We start from the raw sequence: 18,347 nt of genomic DNA on the forward strand, positions 1-18,347 counted from the left end.
CAGGGACTTCTCTTTTTGTTAATAAGTAACTTTTCATCTTGGACAAAAATCACATGTGAGGTTCCTCAAAGTCCTATCCTTGGCCCCCTCTTATCTAAAGAGGCAATAATTAAAATTTACTGTTTTTTTTTCTTTTCGTCTTTTGTTTTGTCTTTTAACTTTGTATCGTTATAATTTTATTCCCTCTTCAAAAACACACCTGGAGTGTCTCTTTGATTCTTTCATACATGTTTGAGAAATCTTTTAATCTCCATGGCAACCATTCAGCTGTGCAAAACGCCAGGTTGGACCTAGCCCCGCCTTTGAGACGAAGCTCCTCCTTCAAGTTTCCTTCTCACAGAGCAGCCTTCCCCCATGACTTCTCCACTCAGCTCCTTAAGACTAGCCAGCAGCAATTAGCAGACACTTGGTGGAACTGTTCATCTGTTGAGCTTGTTATAGGTGTCACCTGTCAGTGAAATGCCGGTAAGAATGCTGTTAAAGGGTTAATAGAGGAACCATGTTGTGACGACTTCCTGAAAGTGGAGCGTTGGAAAGAGCAGGAGCTTCTTAAAGATAAATTTCAAGGCATTAAATTACAAGTAAAATTTGATGTACAGCATTTTTATAACATCTGGAGTTAATAATAATAATAATGATAATAATAATAATTTTTTAGGTGCGTCACTGAATTTTTGTCCACTTTTATTTGCAGAATAGCTGAAGTTCAGTCAGAGCTCAAGTCTTTCTACAGATTCTTATTGTTGTTTAGTTCTGGACTTTGACTGAGCCATTCTAACACGTAAATATGATTTGATCTAAACCAGTTATCCTGCTGGAGGGTTACACTTTGTCCCAATCTCAGATTTTTTCCAACCTCCAACACGTTTCCTTCTGTGATTGTCTTGAATTTGACTCCATTCATTACTTTTATCAGTGATTTTTCTTCAGTAATGGCTCCTCTCTGTTTTTTTCACGTGTTCAGCTAATGGAAGTCGTGCTGACAGATTCCTGCAGAGTTTCTTTGGTTAATGCTTCAGACGGACGGCCATGTCCTGGTGGGTTTCTGTTAACCTCTCTTTCCATTTTTACAGGATAGTGAAATATTTAAAGCTTGAAATATTGTTTTACAACTTAACTCGTCTTTAAACGTCTCCATAGATTTCTCCCTGACTTTTCTGCTGTGTTCTTTGGTCTTCATGATGCTGTTTGCTCATAAATACTCTCTAAAACCCCTCTGAGCCCTTCACAGAACAGCTGTATTCATACTCGGATTAAATTACAAGCAGGTGGACTTTATTTGGTTAAGAGGCCTGTTTCATTCAGCTGATTGCTTTGAATATTAATTAGAGGTAAAAGGGGAAAACAAACACAGACCGTACTTTTCAGATTTTTACTTATTAACAAAATGAGAGGAAAAGTGAAAGAAAATGTGAAAGAAATTGCTTACATTTCTATCACTAGTACATTACATTAACACAACTACTTGGATTTTAGTCTACGTACTCATATTTAAGCTTTAGTAAATATTCTGGTATGAATTTTGTAAATATTCTGATAAAATGTTGCAGAAAGTCTTATGCTAGGGGTTAAAATGTCGATAACACACCATAACTGCAGCTGTATACACAACTTTAGAAGTACCATGTTGAAAAATTAATTACTTTTATGCTGCAGATCAAGTTATTGTTGGATGTGAAACTTGTTATGCTACAAATAATTTTGTATGCAAGCCAAAAAGTTCAAATTTTCTATATATTCTGATAAAATGTAGCAGAAAATATGATGTTTGGTGTTTGGAACTGCAGCTATCGACAATTTTAGAAAGAAGTGCTACATAGAAAAATTTAAAAAAGCATTTCACTTTCAGAATAATTCATTCTACAAATAAAATATTCTGACACAAAACTGAAATTCCTCCAAATTAACATGGATATGCACAAAGAAAAACTACAATTCCTTCGATTTCTCGTATAATCTGGGGTAATTCCTACAGGATTTTGAGGAATTGCTCTCGCTGGCTCAGATTAACTTCTCATTGTGACAGTTCATCGGGGAAATATGGTGGCTGTTAGCAAAACAAACCCCCCATCAGGGAGGAGCAGTGGCTGGGGGGCTGTCAGCAGCAGCGCTATGGGAGAATGGAGAGGACAATCAAAGGCTGTTATTTTAATCTGTCCTGCCTCGGAGATTAGCCCTCCACATTGTCTCAATTGTTTTAACTGGGGAGGGAATGAAACGCTCCCTTATTGGGCGATCCTTGGCATAAATCTCTCAAGTTCAATAGTTTCAAAAAACTTGAGCTCCCAGCTGCCCCCCTCTCTTCCCTCATCCCACCTAATCCCAGCTAATACCTTCCTTTCCATTGGCTAATGGCTGAAGGGAGCCTGGGTGAAGGCGTCTTAAATAGTCCGGGGTGAGAATGGTTTCAGGGAAGGAGATTCATGAAGCTGCAGGAAAAGAAGCTGCTGCTGCTGCTGCTGCTGCTGCTGCTGCTGCTGCTGCCTGAGGATTTATTTGGGCCTGAATTGGACTGGAGGCTGACTTCTGACTGGAGAAACTCCACTGATCTAAACCTCAGGTAATCTGGTGCTGAATGGTGGGACAGTAATCCAGCTAAATATGATGTAACCATCATTAAAATCACATTTATATTATGTTTATTTAATTATAAATAGTACAACATTTCATTACCCTTTTAAGAGGAGAGATGCATGGTACCAGGCGTAACAAAATATGCTAATTTCTACAGATTCATGTAATCAAGTGTGATTTAACAGATTACGACTTGAAGAAAAGCCAGTTTAGTAAACTGAAAATGAGTTTGGAAAAATGTTTGAACAAGTTAAACCTTTTTAAATACTACTACTATAATATTATTAACAATGATGCTGTAGCTACAGTTTGTTTCTGAAAGACCAAAAGGGCTTGTTGTTAACATGTGTTTTTAACCTATTTATCAGATTTATTTTTTAAATTGGTTTTTTATATTACACATTATACGCATTTTTAGCCCCACATCTTTGTCTCTTGTATATTCCAAGTTGTTGTTTTGGGTTTTGTTTTGCTTTTTATTCATACGTCTACAATCGAGTGTAAAACAAACTAAAACTATAATTTCATGTCTTTTACATGAAGATGCATAATAGATGCATTATGTAAAAAAAAAAAAAAAGAAAAAAACATTTAATTGCTGCTGATACTGATTATGCTAAACGCTCATCTTCCTGGGACAAATCTCTTTTAGCATTTCAGCCACTACATGTACACCTGGAGTCCATCTAACTGTCCAAATATCTTATTAATGCCAAGACAATTAATGCATGATGACACATCAAATATTTAATATTTTTTATCTATTAAAATACTGCATGAACAAATATTGCGTTGGCAAATGCTATTTCATATTTTATGTAGCTCTAAAATTAATAATAATAAAAAAATACCATTCATTGTGAGAGCAAGTTATTGTTACTGAAAATATTCTTGGTTTTATCATAAATCTTTGTGGTCCTCTGTGTTTATTTTTTATTTTTCTGCCATTAATTACTCATTTACTCACTAATATCTGGAGTTTGTTCAAATGAAAACGATGTTAATCAAAGAAATCCAGCAAAATGATCCACATTTGTTTTCACAATTGTTGCTAAATACCATTATTTAATTTAGCATTTTAAGGGTTTTATGTGCTTCAGTGTGTTTCACGAGTATAACAAAGTTGCTATATCATCAGAATAACTACTTTTGTTGATGTAGAGTCGCGATGAACTCCTTAAGTTTCTACGGAACCACGGGCAGTGGCGTGTATCCCGTCCACGGTGTGAACTCGGTGCTGTTCGACCTCCGCCACCAGGTGGCGCAGCGGTACCAGGCTTACCCCGCTGCTCCAGCTCCTGCGGCGCACACCTTCTCTGTGGCGGAGAGGCTCGCAGGTGGGTCAACAGGTCCGAACAAAAACAAACATTTCAGGGAAAAGTTCACTGAAGATTTCAAGTCATCATCACTGATAAAAATATAGAAAAAACAAACAGATTTAAAATGTCAATCTTCTGCTGAGATCTCTATTAAAAATGAGGATTTAGCCTAAATTGAGTATTATTAACATTAGCTAATCTAAAGTAGCAAAGAAGATAAAATTACCATAAAGATATGGAGGTAGGTAGAATAGCCAAAAGTAAGAAGTTAAAATAAAAACTAACCATCCAAGAAATTATTGAAGAGTACTCAAGTAATGAGTACAAGATCAAAACATAATTTAATATACAACATTTACATCATCAGACAGATCAAAATATAAGGTTATGTGGAAATGCAGATATTTTAAAGACCAAAGATTAATTACAAAATAAAATGAAACATTTTCCCAATCTTTCAATATAAAAATTACAGAACTTTAACAAAAACTTCAGGTGTGTGTCTGAATTTTTTGGTTTGTTCTTCAATCACTGAAGTTATTCACAGTAAATAGAGTATCCAGAAATGTAATAGCAATACCTTATAATAAAGTTACTCCAGTGAAAGTAAAAAGTAAAGATCCAAGACATTAGATAAGTAAGAGTACAAGTATTTGGTGAAAAGGCTACTTAACTGATCAAAACATCAATCATTTAATATTTAAAATTACATAATTAGACAGACCAAAATATAAAGTTATCTGAAAATGTTGGTAAATTAAAGATCAAATTGAAAATTATTTATAAAAATAACAAAATTAAGCAAAATAAAAATTTTCCTATCAGTTTAACTGATTATAAAATCTTCAGGTATATGATTGTGACCTCACATACCTAAAAGTCACAATCACATACTTTTTTTGGGGTGAGGGTGGTTTAACCAAAAAGTTAGTTTTTTGGTAAAACAAACTTTTATTTACTTAGTGACATTGCTCACAGTGGGTCGAGTATCCAGAGATTTTACTCAGCAGTAGTGGTACTTCATGATAAAATGACTTAAGTTGTTACTCAAGTAGATGAGGCCTTTTTGTGTTTTGTCCTGTCAGAGCTGATCCTGGAGGCTCGCTATGGCAACCAGCAGAAGCAGCGACGCAGCCGCACCGCATTCACAGTGCCGCAGTTGCAGGCTCTGGAGGAGGCCTTCCAGCAGACGCAGTACCCGGATGTCAGCATGAGGGAGAGGCTGGCCATGTGCATCAACCTGCCTGAGGCGCGCATTCAGGTGGCACCACCCTTAACGTGACTCACGCTGACGTCACTGTGCAAAAGTCCTGAGTCATTCCCCGCTTTCTTACGTTTCAGTTGAACTTTCTGGGTCTAATCAGTTCTCCAAGCTTTCTGGAAATCCTTCTGTTTTATGTTTAACATCTGAAAAATGTTACAAGAATGTTTTGGTTTTGATGTTTGTTTGAGCTCTTAACTCTGACATATGAATCATTCAGGTATAAAAGGTCTTACTCAAAGAATGAGTCCATTTTTCAAAATAAAAATCAAATAGATAGATAGATAGATAGATAGATAGATAGATAGATAGATATTATTAAGCAGTCCATGCTTAACATGTTTTTCATTTGATATAAAGTTAACTTAAACAAAAATGAGTCAATGGACCAAAATTTAAATACTTTATATATTTTTTTTTTATTTTCCCAAAACTTTTGTTGAACTTAAAACAACACAGTTATTACTTCAAAAATGTATTTCTGTTACTTTAATTGATGAGAATGAGTTACCACAACATAGGTTTAAGTTATTTCAACTTATTTCTGTTGTTAAGATGTACTGTTAGGTTTTACAGTGTACAGATAACATGAAACTAAGCAAATAAACAGATTTAAATTACTTAAGAGGACAATTACATGCAGACTCAGGGCTAGCCAATAAATCAATAATAACCTATATCAAGGTAGATGCATGATCAATACCAACAGATAATACGTCTGGTAGAATATGCAGTCATTTCACTGAAGTCTGATCCAGAGTAAAAGCTTTAACAGCTCAGTTTCTCTCAGCTTGCTAAGCTAGGTTGGTGGGGTCAACTAACTCACTCGCTCTCTGGTTACCTAGCAACTCACTCATTCTATGATTGCCTAGCAACAACTTGCTAGGCAACTTGCACAGCATAAGTCCAATGTTCCGCCATTGTGCCTAATAACTGCTTTAAAAAAGAAAAAAACAGTGTGGAGTGAAAATGTGGCTAAAACAGGATAGGTTGTACCAGTTTTAAAAAAAGCCAATAATTATCAATATTGACTGATATAGAACACTTCTTGTGGTGTGTTTTTATCATTTTAATCACTAATTCTGTCCTAAGTGTAAATATTCTCTGTCTTTCTGCTGGTCTTTTTGCAGGTGTGGTTCAAAAACAGGAGGGCAAAGTACCGTAAAGGCCAGAGAAGCTCCTCTCTTCCACGGGATTCCTGTCTGGACGAAACTCTGCGGAGCAGCAAAAAGTCACCGGAGGAAGTGAAGACAGAAGACAAACAGGACGTCATCACATCACACGCTGAAAGCCAAGCTTCTTCGCGTTTCTGTCCTCCGTTCACTCCCACCGTGGATAAAACCCAGGATGCTAACTCTGACGTGTCGCCGTTTGCTCCTTCACTGCCGTCCGCGCCGCTTCTCTCCTTCTTGGCTGCAGATCGTTTCTGTCGCCCGCCTCAGCAGCCGCTTCTGTCCACTGAGTTTCCACTTCCTCCGCTGTTCTGGCCGCTCATACATCAGCACTTCTCCACCTCAGGGAATCCTTCATCTGCTACCAAAAATGGCAGCCCCGCTCTTCAGACTACTTGCTCCACTAAAGTGTTGGGCCACCGCAACCTGTAGCATTCAAACCCTCTGAACTCATCTTGAATTTGATCCATTTCACCTTGAAATTACCATCCAGTCTTCACTCAGATTGGTTGAAGAACATCTGTGAACATAATCTTTTTGTCTTGCAACAGATTCTCATTTGGATTTAAGTCTGGACTTTGACTAGGCCATTGCAACAAATGCATATTCTTTGACTTAAATGATTCCTTTGTTACTCTGGCTGTATGTTTAGCCAGATGTCTGCAACCTGAGCCTCCAGAGGCAAGTAGCTATTTGGCTCTTTGCTAACTGAGGAGTTTAAATATAAGTACAAATGCAGGTTTTAGCATATTTTTATGAAATTATTTTACTGAATTTCCACAACAGAATGGTACTAAAAGTACCATAAATATATTTTTCATGTTGTCAGATTAGAAACTATTTGGTTTTTTTGTTTTTAATTCAGTTTTTGTTTTCACAATGCAAAGCACTTTGAACTGCCTCGTTGTTGAAATGTGCTATAAAAATAAACTTAACTGACTGATTTCCCACAAATATTAATTGTATCCATACTCATTCAAAACTTTTGTTTTTCTCTGCTTAGAATCTAAAAATAGAAGTACAATTTTAGTTCTTCATATATGATAAATTTCCTCTGTCAAAAATCAAAACTATTGTTTTTTAAAGATCATGTATGGCTCTAATAAATGTATTTAGCTGGTTTGGAAGCCAAAATGTCTCTTTGGATTGTAACGGTTGTAGATGTCTATCGATTTCATTTAGGGGTGTCAGAGTGAAAACCTAGCTTGGTATCCCTTTGTGTGTGTAAAGATTAAATATTTTTTACAATGCAGATTTTACTCACTGTGTTTTTGTCTAATGGTATAAGTCAAGATAACCTTGATGTAATTTACTTTTACTTACACATATTAACTTGGGACTCTTATTGTCTGTTTATTTTCGCCAGCAGCTAGAAATATTTCAGTGGTGTAATATGGTTTCAAATGTAGATGTGAAAATGTATTAGAAAGACTTACTTTTAAGTGACTCAGAGCTGCAGCATGAAGGCGTTAAATTAAACAAATCCACCTCTTTCTGTTTTTTTTAAGCTTTGTGAGCCTTAGCAGTACTGATAGTAAAACTGGTTTCAGCATGCTAAAAAAAAACTCTGCAGTTTGTTTTAACAAACTCAACCAACAGTTGCCACGTGAGAAAATCTATTTCTGAAACATATTATTTTAAAATGTAAGATTAGGCTGATCATTGTCGCCATAATAATACATGATAATATCATAAATTATCCAGATATGCCAGGATTTCTTATTTTAATAAATAAGAAACAGGGTTCATAAAAAGTAAATCAGAAAATAAAGAAAATGTTTGAAAAAACAAGATGGGAAAATTATTAAGGGATGAACAAACTTATTGTTTAGATTAATACATTAAAAACACATTTTGTGCTTACTGCTCCATAATTTTTGATAAAAATGTGAAAAGTTGTGTATCACAAAAATAACTTTTTAATAATTTGTCTGAATATACACCATTTAAATTAAACTCTAGTATTATCACAATATTTCTTATTTTATTTTATTTCGTGTTTCCAGTCATTCTTTGATACGTGGCATTAAAATCACATATTTACCAACTAAATCCAACCAGTTTAGAGCAGCTCCTGCGTATTCCTGATGTTTTGTCGTATTCTCCAAACCAGTTGAGTTAGTTTTTTTTGCGTAACGTCGTACAGAGAGAATGAGCGTGACGCTGCGCAGCTGAGGGAGGCTTAAAGAGACCACAGTGAAATCATACCGACGCCGAAGTTGGCGTCCGATTTGAGGCTTCCGACTCAGCATTTGTATAAAGGGAGATTTCGCCCTTTAATTAGCCTAGCTCAAAACCTAAACTATTTAAGATGGTAAGACATGAGCTGAGTTGTTTTACACTGTATACAGAATCTTAAAAAAAACAATATTTGTGGTTCTTTAAACTATTATTCTAGTTGAAAATCAAAATAAAAACATAAATATTGAATACTTTTTGGTGTTTTTGAATTAAAACCTGCTTGAATTATCTGCTCAGAGATAAGATGACAAGTCAAATCTTCACAGCACACAGTTGATGTAGGAGACTATACAGTTACTCTTTTTATTCCTTAACTAATCAAACTGCGTTATTAAGCTACTATGTTTTTAGGCTTACCTTTCTTATCTTTAAGACTATTGTTAAGTCAGCAGATATTTATGTCAGGATTGTTTTAGGCGTAACATTTCCTTAACATAAATATTGCTCTAATTTTCCGAGAAACTGAATTTTTACTTTTCAGTAAGCCAAAACAAAACAATTATATTTAAACTGAACAGAGATAAAAGCCTGAAATATGTCAATCTGTGTGAAAACATTAGTTTTTTTCAGTTTGAAAAAACAAATGTTTTACTAATATAAATTATTAATTAATTACTAATTACTAATATAAATTACTAATATAAATTATGTTTTATAATTTGCAATGATGTGCCCATAGAGCTTTGCATTCTAGTCATGTTTTATTGTAAAAAAAAAAAAAGAAAAGAAAAAAAATCTAATTCAAAAATACTTTATGTATCCAAATGGGAAAATAAATGTCACCATATCTCAGCTACATCTCTTCAAAAAGTCATTGTGGATGGTGATGCTGTGAGCTGGAAGAATCTCCACTAGCAGTCAGTCTTACAATGATTCTGAAGAGGCCTCTGACTAAAGACTGGCGCTGTGACAGTCTTATGACTGTCATAACAAAATCTGGCAGCAGTGATAATAATTCACAGCAACAGGTCCTGAACACCATCAGTTTTTGCTAAGCACTGCTAATCCACCTCATTTGCTAATCCACCTCATTTGCTTTTGCTACTCCTCTTTAAATCTCTGCCTTGTCTTATGGTTAGAAAGCTGGGATTGGTGAATGATCCTTACCCATTGTGATAAATGGAAGAGATGGTTTGGATTTTGGGTGGTAGTTCAGGAATTATTTGAGGTTTTTAGGTGCTCCAAGTTGTAAATCAATATTGTTATCATGGATGTATTTTTGACAACTATCCAAAACTTAAGAAGTAAAAGCAACAATCCTTCTAGTTGGACAGCACCTAAAATCAGAGGGAATAAATGTCAAATGTCAATTCAACACCTCAACTAAACCAGATTATGAAGAAAAATGTACTAAACAACAAATCAGATCCAACAGAGCTAGAAACATGCTGCTAGTTTATGAAAATCATGATGTTTATAAAATCCATTTAAAGTTGTAGTTGTACCAAATACAAGTAAATATATTTTAGGGAATTGGACTATACAAGTGAAGTTATGAAAAATAGAAACCATATTTCTATTTTAAGTCCTCTGTTCCATTGCCTCATGCCTTATGTGATGTCATCAGAGGCGTGTTTTAGGAAGGCTACATTGAACAGTGAATCAGAAATGATGTACAAAAAAATAGCAAAACCATTATAAAAAACTGCTATGGCATGTTCTATTATACAGATGTCAAGCTAATTTAAATTCGAGTTGGGTGTATTTTGTAGAAAATCTTGTCTGGTTAGCTTTAAATAGGGTGGAATAGTCCTTTACCAAATAGGAAACTAAAAATCAGACACCAACTTCATTGCTGTGAAATCATAGCAACTTGGGGACAAGAGGAGCTAAACGGGAAAGAAGCCAACGATCGAACAACCATGACTTCGACTGGGTTTCGATAGCTGAAAATTACAAGGTAACACGCTGTATTTTGACGACTAAAGTTGTTTTATGGAGGGTGAGTGTTTTGTGACCCAGTGTCTCCGTTTGTGAGCGTTCCGGTTCGGCGTTCCGTGAGCTAGTTTGCTAAAATGTCTCTGAGATCCAGGCTGCGCCGCTTGGTGAGCAGTTTCGGCTGGTAGGATTAAGGAGTTGCCCGGTAGTGCTGTGGGTAAGACCCGTAACCGAAGTTTGAGCCGTGAAACTACATTTTAAGGTGAATAAATTGTCTTTTTAGTTTCTTAACGTTTCTACAGTATCTTGTCGTATTTCTCGCGACGTCGTTTGGGACGCTGTTATTTTTCAGTTATAAAGCATTAACTAACTAGCTCGGTAGCTTTGGGTATGTCAGTCAATGAATATTTTATGCCCCCTCTTGCTTCTACTTGCTCAGTTTGGTTTCTAACATTTAGGTAAGCTGTGGTGGTTTTCCTGAGTTGTTATCAGCGTAGCTGACGTAAGAAGGTTAGCTGTTTTCTATTTTCTTTTTTATCAGACGTTGGGCCAAAATTGACGGTGTTTTTGTGGTTGCTAGCTCTCTTAGCCCTATTCATACGTTAAAAATCATGTAAACATTGAAAATAAACGACATTACCACAATAGCAAAGAATTGCTGCTGAAATTGTATGTCGTAGACTACAGTTTCGTAATAAGAAATTAGCAGCTGAGCGATTTGAAGCTAACCATTTAGCATCGTACTATCTGGCCTTGTCCGCGGTTAACGCTAGGTTTTCGTATCACTGAAGCCTCACTTATTGTTTTTGAGATATTTTTAAAGTAGAATTTTCTGTTATTATTGAGTTTCTAAAGGTGGTGTCGAGAATAAAGTCGAGCATTTGGTTTTACTTGAAGCTAAAGCTAAATGACAGCTGTTAGACGCTTCCGAAGCTTGTTAGCCATTAGCTTCCCTCAACATACGCTAAAAGGCCAGTGTGTATGTTAGTATAAATGTTAGCAAAATGTTACAAATATATGTTAAAAACATTTCATATGAGATGTTATTATTAGAATAACTTCTCTTGATCCCAAGCGCTTGTATATAGGAGAAAAAGGGGGAAAGTTGCAGCATATTAAGATAAGAAATAATCTTATTTGAAGTCCCTCAGTTTATAATAAACACTTGTGACTCAAAAATAAATGTTCATCACATAATTTGCGTTATTTTATTTCATCGTTTTCTTTTTCGATTGTATAAGTAAATCTTTCAGCAAATATTAATTGAATTTTCTACATTTTAGTGGACTGAATACATATTAACTGTTATTGTCTAGATCTAGAACAGTATGTAGTTGGATTTAAAACTTTTAAGTCTTTCTGCCCAACCATGCATCAGTCCAATGGACTTTCCATTTATCCATACATCCATATTTTATGTTTTCCTTCCTTCCCGGTTTTTGCAAGTTCCTTATTTAAAACAGATGTTAGCCTTTGCGGTAGTGCTAAGTCGATTTCAATGTGAGTATTGATACATATTAAGGCTAACATAATTTTAATTATAAGGATTATTGTAATTATAATCCTTATAATTAAAATGCACAATTATAAGGATTTGTAGAGGTTGACTTAAGTATTTGTAGATTTTAGTTATTTTTGGGCAAACATATTATGTTTGAGCTATTGTTTGCTCAGGTCATCGCATATGTTTTGAATAAATTGAATTTAGTTTTTTTGTGCTTATATATAGTTTGACCTATGAAATGTTTCATAGCTCAAGCATTTTCTGACCTATGATTTGATTGATAAAGCAATCCTATTTATCTCAAGGTGCTTCAAAAGTTTTTTTGTTTTCTTTTGTGTTAAACTTGAACAACTTGAGTTTTGCTTTATGCTTCCTACAGGGATTCTCAAAACTGTAACCCACAATAGAAAGCATTTTTGGAGATGTGGGTACAGTAGTTACTGTCGCAAATCAAGGAACTGGAATCAAAACCATTGCTGCAAACTCACTGAAGGTAGCAAACATAATACCATCGTCATTCAAAAGAAAATCCTGGTGTTTAGTACCAACTGAATCCTCTTTGTTTACATTAGTAGTACATTGCTACTACAACAGAGTTATGTCAAAAATAAATAATTCACTCTGAGGGATCTTTTAAAAAAAAAAATAAAAATAATAAAAATATTTAGCATTCACTAAAAAAACAGCCAGTTAAAGCATTTTAAAATTCATAAAATCCCACCCCCTCAAAATTTTCTTCAAATATATCAGTAATTAGCATAATTTGATGTACTTTAAACTTGTATTAAAATCATAATTTGATGCAGAAATGGGAATAATATTGAAATTTTCTTCACTTTAATCTTTCGTTTTATGTTGGGATCAAAACGGCCACCTCTATCAGGAAACCTGTAGCAGATTATAGTTTTTAGAAGAGAAACTCGTCTACCAGGTCAGACCTCAAAGAAAGTATCATTCAGTATCAGCCAAGAGAAACTTTTTTTTTTTGTTGCTACACTTATAATAAAAAAATGTAACAGTTTCTAGCTAGTTGTATGTAAAATAACAATATATAACCTTGCCAATTTTAGGTCATGATTATATTTGTTAAATCCAGACATCTTGGATTGAGACCTTCAAGTTGTCTAAGGTCTATAAAAGCAGCTAGTTATTCAAATAGTTTTGAATGCAGTGGAAGAAAACTGTTTCAGAGCTTTTCTTTTATTATTGGAAAAATAAACATCCATTCAAATTCATGCAGAAACTATCAAAAATGTTAACAGTTAGCTCCCTGCACACACAAACACACTACAGCAATCAACAAACTATAATGGAAACTATGAGCTCATTGTTAGACTTTATCACCAAGATGTTGGCAACCGTGTGATACTGTTGTACTTATATTTATCATCTTAGAAATTATATTCTGTGGTACTGACCAGATTGATTGAAAATAATCTTAACTTTAGTCACTGTTTCTAAATTGTAGTTTGGAAATTTATCAACTAATCGTCTTTATTTTCACAAAAATGGTGTTTCATTGCTGCAGACATTTAATCTCTGATCTAATATATTATAATAACCTGGTATCAAAGCTGTGCGGTTCACATCCTGTAATGACCAGAAACAGAAGTAATGAGACTGACGCATTTCACATGTGACAAGTTATTACAGTCTTTACAGTTTTGCCAATTAATTCTAAACATTTTTTTAAAACTGTTGATCAAGTTCTTTACAGATATAAACAGCATTATCAGCAGCTTCCTTTTTGACTCAAAGTGTCTGCGCTGGCTATAAACTGTCTTTATCTGACCATTTGGCTTTTTTTATATGTTTTTTTAAGATGAGATCTGCAAGACTAGATCTAAATCCAAGAATAATTTAATCCAATGTGCGGTGTTCAATCTGCACCCAGTTGAACAAAAACTCCTGGTGAAAATCAAACAGTTTCTGAAATTAGCCTTCATTTAAGTGGTGTACAAATTAGGTGATTTTAAAGCCTCTTATTGTGACAGATTGTTAGTTGGAGAGTTTACATTTTTTGCATTCATACATCAATACAGACAGGTTTTTACTTTACTTTTTACTTCTGCTAAAACACTAGTTTGTTCATTTTCACATTGAACTGTAAATCAGTAGCTGTACCTCTGATTAGAAGAAAAGCACGACATATTATATCAAAATCAGTGAATTTGTCTAATTTTCCGTTCAGTAATTCCTAATGAGAATGTTTATTATAAGCCTTCTGACACATTTGTACTTGCAGAGAAATGTTAAGAAGAAAAATGTTTTATTTTAGTGCTGACATATTAGTAGTAAATTGTTTCCAAAAGCAATTCTTCTGCTAATCTAGGAAGCTTATCTGCTTCCTCCTCTGTGTCATTTATTGTCACTTTACTAAATCAGGTTAGTTGAACATTTTATTACTCTATTTTTCATTTCACATAAATTTAATTGCTTTCATTAAAGCGCATTCATTCATTTTTAGCATCCCCCCAATCCATTCGATATCTTATTTTGAAATGATAAACGGTGATTATTTTATTTCAGTGATGTAAAATAATCATCAGCATTATTAGTCTTTATATCATCTGGCTTAATTGCATTTGAAATGAGCTCTTTTCTTTTTTTTTATTTTATTCCTCTTATCAATCGATCGTGTGACCAGATCAGGTATTTTCATCTTACTTCCTTCTGCAAGTATCAGTTGTTTGTTACACAACAAGGAAGACATGGCAGAGTAATGACTGGTGGCACGCAGGGCTGCCAGTCCTTTCTGTTCCCCAGGTGTGAAAATGGCAGCAATAAAGAAATGTTGACCTTCACAGGTTTTCTATCAATCCTTAAAACATTTCAGGCTTCAGAAATCATACTAATTACAATAAAACAAGGTGCCATATTTGATTGAAGTCTTTTATTAGCTTGAAGTTTGACAAACTGTGGTGTTGTTTACTGGACGGCTTAGTTTTGTCTCCCAGATGTAACTGAGTTATCCGTAGACTAGACGGTATCCGAATGCATCAAATTGGACGCTTTCCTGTGATGCAAATTATGTAAAGAAATGAGGCATTACATCAGTCATTGATCTGTGTAAGTGCCTTTCCATAGAGAAGAGTCACTGGCCGTAGCTTTTGCGTGCATTACCTGCGCTCCTGATCAGCAGAAGCATCTCGGATCATAGACACAGTGGAGCTAGTGATGTGATCCGAATACTGTTGCCTACAGAAATCTGGAAAAAGATGGTTGAGACTTAATGCTGCAACTTCCTAAAGCCTTAGAGCTTATCTTAAAAATGTTTGCAGTTTTTTTTTTTAATGTTTAAGTGCAAATTTATATTTTTACTTCCACAATTTGGACTCTAAAGTACTCATTTTGAATAACTTAGAAAGTCACCTAATGTTTCCTAGTCGTCAAATTGAAAGTGTCTATTTTTGTGAGTTACACACATTATATGGAGTTTTACTGAATAGTTTAATTGCGTAAATAAAAAATCTGTCTGATCTTCTGCAGAATATTTCAGCTTGTATTGATTGCTTTATTGAATTTGCTTTGCACCAGTAAGCACTAAGCTCTTATTTCAGCAGTAGTACAAAGCAGCCTCAGTCAGCATAATTTGATATTGAAGTAAAAAGGTTTTTTTTATTATTATTCCTGAAAAAATGACCTCAACGACTTTAGAACCGGTCATCATTAACCAGATTTTCATGCGTTTTGTAGTAATTTATAGTTTGTGTTTTAGGTTAAACATTTTTTTTCCTACTTCTTATTTTAAAGTTATTCAATTTAATAAAATGTGCTCATGTTGAATGAATCAATACATCAAAATGGATTTCTGTAGCACCTTTCATTAGATTGTGGAGCCTTTAAAGGTGTAAAGCAGAACCGATTTCCCTGCAAATGGCAAACAAAGTAGACATGGGCTCTTGAGATTCTCACCTTGAGTAACAATTTTACTACTTCACATTAGTATGTTAGTAACAGAACCTCAATAATTTAACCTCAATGATTTTTGTTAAAAATCACTTGCCAACCACCTCTTAGTTTAGAAGTAGTGGATTCTGTACAGCTTCACCTCAGCATAAGTGATTTATGTTGGTCTTTTAGTATCCAGATATGGACTATTCATACTTTTTATTTCTTAAGATAAGAAATACCTTTTGGTTGTTTCTAGCAAAAAGCGATCTGTAGCCCCAACCTGAAGGTGAAAGTCTATAGTTTGTGTCCAGGATGTGTGGGGTTTGCAGAGAACAAGACTGCAAGTATGAAGGAGCATTTTAAGTATAATTCTAAAAAAAATAAATAAATCAATGTAGATGTATATCTAGAAAAAAATGTTTTTTCTAGATATTTAGGAAATAGTGAAAATTTGTAAAATTAAATGAAAAATGTATATTTTATAGAATATTTTTAAAAAATCACAAGCCTGATGTTGGGAAGCTACTCTCATCCAAAGTGTTCAACATTGGTAATGTAAATATAACATTTATAATACAAGTGTGAAATTACAGGTAGTTTAAATATAAAATAAATACAAAGAGCTAGCAAATGTAGTAAAAAAAACAACAAAAAAAAACTTGTGGTTATCGAAAGCATAAAACCTCGCCCAAAATATAAATGTGCATAAAAAAAAATTACTCAATAAAAAATATTTCCTTAATTCAAAAATAAACAGTTTTGGAAATTTACCAAAAAAAATAAAATCCTTAGATATTTAAAAGATGCGTCTTTGGTTTACATTTAAAAACTGGAACAGTTTCAGTCTTCCTCGGCTCCTCGGGGACATGAGGGACCGTTGGAGGCGGGGGCTGTTGTAAGTCGCGCCGCCGTCGTACGCTTTAGTGACAGCTGACGTACTGGGAAACGGATCCATGTAGATCTCATTCACCAGAACTTTAATGCCCCAGGAATGTAGGCATGTTTGCATGGCTCACTGAAAATTTGCCTCACAAACTAAACGGTGGGGATTTTTCTTTTTTCATCTCACTAAAAGTTATGCATCAACCTGCCGATGGGGAAAAATGCAAATGCTCATACTTTCCAGTTTCATGTGATCGGGGAAGAGTATGTATAGGAACAATGGATTATTTTTTTCTTTTTTTTAAAGGAAGATTAATAACTTTGAGTTAAGATAACCTTTACGTTTAAGCCACTTATAATGACGTGGGCTGTTGCAAGCTCTTAAAAACATTTTCTCAATCTATAAACTGATTAGTCTGTGTTTTGTTTTGTTTTTCAGACAGGCTGACGTCAGTCCCAGCTGTTCCCGGTTTTGCTGTTCCTTGGACCTTTGGGTTGAGTCCAGTCGTAGCCGTGCAACATGGAGCGTCTCCACTGCGTGAATGAAGGCTGACCAGAAGAAAGGCGGCGCTCCAGATGACGTTCCCAAGTGGCCTTGTGGAAGCAGTAGCTGCGCGTTGGAGTGCTTTTTCATGATTACCGTTGTATGTGTGTCAGCGGGAACAGCTTAGCGAAACCCGCCGTTTTCATCGGGCCGGGGAATGAGACTGGAGTCAAGAAATCCACAAAAAAGGAGCTCCTGTTTATAACCAACATCCTCGAAAAGCTGTATGATTGACACACAGGCCACTTCAGCTGCTGTGTTGGCTCGTTTAAGTGTGCGCGGGATTTTTTAACAGCAACGCCTCTCCTCTGTTCTGTGATATCTGTCTCCCTCTTTAAAGTGCCCTCCATTACTGTTGTTGGAGTTTCTATGGTTTGCATGGCTGGAGAATAACCGTGGAGAGGCCAGGGTATCACAAGCTTATGGATTTTGATAAGAGAGGGGGCAAAGGAGAGACAGAGGAAGGCAAAAAGATGTCTAAGTCGACGGCCAACAGGACTGGCGGCAGGGGTACAGGGACCAATTCTGGAGTTCTTATGGTTGGCCCGAACTTTCGTGTGGGCAAAAAAATCGGCTGCGGTAACTTTGGAGAGCTGAGGTTGGGCAAAAACCTCTACACTAATGAATATGTGGCCATCAAATTGGTAAGTGCTCGTCTCTTGAAACTTTCCAGTCAGTTGCTGTTACTCTGTCTGCATAGTTTGCATCCCATGTTACAAATGCTTCTTTGCTAATTTTATTAGCCTGAAAGTGTTTTTGATTTTAAAATGCAGCAGTTTTTAAGTGACGCAGAGAAACAGGAAGTGAATAGAGCCTGTCTTTTTCCCACATCTGGACCTCATGAGCGTTTCTGCCTCTGTTATGGCAAAGACGAGGGCGAAAAAACTCACAGAACACCATCTAAATCCAATAATTTATAAAGTTAATTACAGATTAAACTGTTCTGATAAATGTATTCTTATACATTCTTATCCAGACTACATCAAACTACATTTCCATACTTTGGGACACATTTGAGGGACCTTGTTTTAGAAATTTAGACTTTTCTTAAGCAATTGTTCAGTATCGGTGATGTTTA

The 18,347-nt window shown here is 35.1% G+C and overlaps 2 protein-coding genes and 1 long non-coding RNA gene across 10 annotated transcripts in view; 2 read left to right on the forward strand and 1 right to left on the reverse strand.

Moving 5' to 3' along the window:
• Positions 1–669: 669 nt before the first annotated feature.
• dmbx2 (diencephalon/mesencephalon homeobox 2) lies at positions 670–7,111 on the forward strand. Its single transcript, XM_016670791.1, has 4 exons — positions 670–2,560; positions 3,736–3,911; positions 4,979–5,154; positions 6,285–7,111. The coding sequence occupies exons 1-4, from the start codon at positions 2,424–2,426 to the stop codon at positions 6,756–6,758; spliced, it is 963 nt and encodes a 320-aa protein (XP_016526277.1). The 5' UTR covers positions 670–2,423; the 3' UTR covers positions 6,759–7,111.
• Positions 7,112–10,346: 3,235 nt separating this feature from the next.
• The window catches only part of csnk1g2b (casein kinase 1, gamma 2b), a 46,125-nt gene continuing 38,124 nt past the window's right edge, over positions 10,347–18,347 (forward strand). For 2 of the 7 annotated variants that reach the window (XM_016670849.1, XM_016670853.1), the window contains exons 1-3: positions 10,347–10,467; positions 17,165–17,493; positions 17,610–17,913. In XM_016670849.1, the coding sequence (XP_016526335.1) occupies positions 17,372–17,493; positions 17,610–17,913 (426 nt within the window). In that variant the 5' untranslated portion in view covers positions 10,347–10,467; positions 17,165–17,371. Of the gene's footprint in view, positions 10,468–10,559; positions 10,708–16,676; positions 16,739–16,795; positions 16,886–17,164; positions 17,494–17,609; positions 17,914–18,347 lie in introns of those variants that run through there. The other 5 variants (XM_016670855.1, XM_016670854.1, XM_016670850.1 and 2 more) reach the window with 5 other exon arrangements.
• Positions 14,826–16,210, reverse strand: LOC107836088 (uncharacterized). 2 transcript variants are annotated; one of them, XR_001661935.1, is made up of 3 exons: positions 16,124–16,210; positions 15,073–15,157; positions 14,826–14,965 (listed from the first exon to the last, which is right to left on the reverse strand). It is a non-coding gene; the product is annotated as an uncharacterized LOC107836088 (long non-coding RNA). The 2 variants fall into 2 exon arrangements; XR_001661934.1 differs by having other exon boundaries at positions 16,083–16,178.

The sequence above is a fragment of the Poecilia formosa genome, unplaced genomic scaffold, assembly GCF_000485575.1.
Source record: "Poecilia formosa unplaced genomic scaffold, Poecilia_formosa-5.1.2 Scaffold38, whole genome shotgun sequence".
Taxonomy (NCBI): domain Eukaryota; kingdom Metazoa; phylum Chordata; class Actinopteri; order Cyprinodontiformes; family Poeciliidae; genus Poecilia; species Poecilia formosa.